The 3,611-nt window shown below is 47.3% G+C and overlaps 1 protein-coding gene across 1 annotated transcript; it reads right to left on the bottom strand.

Moving 5' to 3' along the window:
• Nucleotides 1–57: 57 nt before the first annotated feature.
• LOC104524198 (nuclear export mediator factor Nemf-like) lies at nucleotides 58–2,711 on the bottom strand (the record flags this gene model as incomplete). The annotated part of the gene is made up of 4 exons (XM_010166989.1): nucleotides 58–206; nucleotides 293–418; nucleotides 1,831–1,933; nucleotides 2,643–2,711. Coding segments are annotated over 4 exons (447 nt in total), but the record flags the coding sequence as incomplete, so codon positions are not given.
• Nucleotides 2,712–3,611: the final 900 nt, after the last annotated feature.

Genomic DNA, 3,611 nt, shown 5'->3' with positions numbered 1-3,611 from the left:
CCCAAACCATTCCATGATTCTATGATTTCAATACATACACCATCTAAAAGCAATTACCTTTCTAAGGTTGGCAGAGGTGCAGCTGCTTTCGCGCTGTCCACCGGGTATCGCTCCCGAACCGCAAACCTGACATCATCCGCTTCATCCGTGCGAAACCTCAGGATGTTTAAAATGAGGTACTCATGGTCTGTCAGGACAATGTTACCCTGCGAGCACACCACGGGGGAAACATCAGCAGAGCTCACACTCACGTGCTGGCTCACAGAGGAGAGGCTGAGAGCTGTGCACTCACCCTGTCGTACAGCTCCACGATCAGGTGATAAGCGGCTTCATCGCTTCCGAACTGGAAGTCCACGATCCTGTCGATACCCAGCTGCTCTACACTGACAAGTCTTCTGGTCTTCAAATGCTTACGGCACTGTCAATAACAGAGAAAAATGTCTGTGAGATGATGCAAACAGACCTGCTTGTGACACTCTATACTGAAATAAGATTCCTCCTGTGACACTGATCACTTCTTACTTAATACAAATACCGTAAGGGTAAAAAAAAAGCTGATTGTGATAACAGACAGGACTTGGCAAAAAAATACTTTGATATTTATAGATAATGCAATTGTTCCAGATTCTTAACATTAAGCTATTTTTGCCATTAAAAAACTGCTATTTGTTTAACTCAACAAGTGAGCAGCTAGTTAAAATTCACAGGGTTTATTTTACAAAGAGAAGTGAGATTCTCCCTGCATCCATACAGAATCACAGACTGGTTTGGGTTGGAAGGGACCTTAAAGCTCATCCAGTCCCAACCCCCCTGCCAGCAGCAGGGACACCTTCCACTAGACCAGGTTGCTCAAAGCCTCATCCAGCCTGGGATATATGACATGGAAAGCCACCCTGGAGAAACTCTGCCGAGTCATTTCAATGAGACCACATCCAGAGGTGGTGGGCTAAGCAGACCCGTGTGAGTCAGCACTCGGGTCACATCCCCACAGACCTGCCTGCAGGAAGGATGCCTGACAGCTTGCAGCAAGGTCTGAACCCTTGGAGTCCAGCAGACTGAACAGCAGGGAACTGCTAAAAATTTGGACAATCCAACTGGAATGACAAGGACTTTGCTGGAGTAAAATTTCAAAAGGTCTGGGTGGCCCAGAAAATGTCCAGCAGATTAATATTAGTCTTCATAAATTTAAATTTTCATTGTTTCAGGCACTGAACAACATGACCCCAGGACCATATTTGCTCTTCCCTTGTCTTCAGTCACCTGCTTGATCAGGATGCACCAAGCAAATCCTTCCACTATTTTCTTCCATCTCAAATGTGAGGGTGGTCAGACAGTGTCCCAGGTTGCCCAAGGAAGTTGTGGCTGCTCCTCCCTGGAAGTGTTGAAGGCCAGGCTGGATGAGGCTTTGAGCAACCTGGTCTAGTGGAAGGTGTCCCTGCTGCTGGCAGGGGGGTTGGAACTGGATGAGCTTTAAGGTCCCTTCCAACCCAAACCAGTCTGTGATTCTATGAAATCCTCCCACTGTTTCCTTCCACCTCAAATCCTCCCCCTATTTCCTTCCACCTCAAATCCTCCCCCTATTTCCTTCCACCTCAAATCCTCCCCCTATTTCCTTCCACCTCAAATCCTCCCCCTATTTCCTTCCACCTCAAATCCTCCCCCTATTTCCTTCCACCTCAAATCCTCCCCCTATTTCCTTCCACCTCAAATCCTCCCCCTATTTCCTTCCACCTCAAATCCTCCCCCTACTGCTGACTCCAAGGACAGATCACAAACCTTGCTTTCTGACACCCAGTCATCTTATTAAAAAGAACCCACAGGTTACTTTACCTTCATTGCAAAGCCAGATGGCATCATGTTCTTTGGCCACTCGAACTCGGTCGTGTGGATGCGTATACCCGACTCCAGCAGCAGCGTGGCCTTGCAGTCTGGTCTGTTAACAACACAAAAGACTCATGACTTGGCAGACGAGCAGCCACCCCTCACCACACACCAGTGTGCACTGGAATGAGACCAAAGCACCACAGATCTGCAGCACAATATGTACAGAAAACTCTGCTGCCAAAACTGGTAACGCCCATCCAATAATGCTGCTGACAGTGAAAGGACATCCACTTTTTTTAAGTTTACAGATAATTTGTCTGAGCAAAATACTTGGCAAGCAAGGGAATTAAAAAGTCTCCAACACAAATAGAGGCAAATAGATGAGCAAGGGCCTGTATCAGACACCACGGGAGGGGACAAGTCAGTGACATGACACAAGCCCTACCTCCCATTTGACCTGGGCACCTTTATCACTTACTAAGCGTTGCTCTTCATTCCTCCAGCTCCTCTCTTCCCTCCCCACAAAGAAGAAACAATGACAGCTCTGTGTTTGTACACAAACATCTTTGGCCTTTTGTATATTTTCTTTAGTATTTCACACTTCATGTGTTACCTCCCAAGAATTTCCTGGGTAAAAATTACTGCATTTTATCAAAGAGCAATAGAAATTCATTGAAAACTAGTCAGAAAAGCCAAACACCTATCAATAGAAATTACATACACACAACAAAATCCAGTTCTCATATGTGTAGTAACAGCATAAAGGAATTTAAATAAAGAAACACATTTAAATAAAGAAAGAAATTTTAAGTTCTTACTTTTGAAGGCGGATAAGATACGTCTTATTATCCACATCATAAACATTGTTTACTCTCATTCCCAATAAGCTGTCAAAAAGAAAACATGTGCTTTGGAGAATACGATACACAAACCACACAACTGGCTGAAAAAAACCACCCCCAGTGTTAATTAAAACACACAGAAGTGTAAGTTATGATAAATTACCAAGCGGTAACTGAAGAGGCAGCAAAGGAAAATTAATGGAAGGAGCTGGAAGCTGAACAACGAAAAGATGGAGAAATTGCTATTAAAAAGTGCAACAAGCTAAACAAGTTGGAGCAGGAACAGCCACCACGGACACTCCAGCTGCCACCAGACAGCTTCTGGATCTCCAGCACAGGATGGAGGCCAGTCTGTGAGCTCCTGCAAGCACTCCTCTTTGCAGCAGGGATATAACATTTACTGGAGTACTCTGCTCCTCTGGGCTAACTGCTGTGTCACCTGGGTAGCCCTTTGCCAGCACGGGGCATTAGCACTCCCAGTACCAGCACAGAAATGGCCTGAGGGGAGTTGATCTCGTTTTTGCTGAATGTGCAGATTGCCCTGGACACCAGAAGGGTGTGAGAGCTCCATGAGAGGAGCATCAGAGCTTCCCAGCTGGGAAGAAAAATGTAGGACAGACCATAGGACCTTCCCCACACGAAGAGGAAAGGGAGAGCACTCAACTGCTCCCCAGGGAGAGGCTGGGGGACAGGAGCAGGACATGAAGGAGGGGAGCAAGAGCACCAGGTCTTCCCTGATGGTGTGACAGGAGAGGCAGAGAGGACTCGGGTGCTGGGGGCCACTCAGGCAGCATCAGAATCAGAGAATCCACCCCACAGCGCTGCCGCACACGGCAGAGAGGGGCAGCCCCCCACCCAGCAATGGGCACGGCCGGGTTCATGTGCAGTGATGGTGGAATCGCCCCGGGACAGGGCAGCCAAGAACTGCTCACCGGGGAGGGGTCA

The sequence above is a fragment of the Antrostomus carolinensis genome, unplaced genomic scaffold, assembly GCF_000700745.2.
Source record: "Antrostomus carolinensis isolate BGI_N321 unplaced genomic scaffold, ASM70074v2 scaffold46914, whole genome shotgun sequence".
NCBI classification, from domain to species: Eukaryota; Metazoa; Chordata; class Aves; order Caprimulgiformes; family Caprimulgidae; genus Antrostomus; species Antrostomus carolinensis.
Note: the sequence above shows the minus strand (reverse complement) of the source record. Positions and strands in the feature narration are given on the sequence as shown.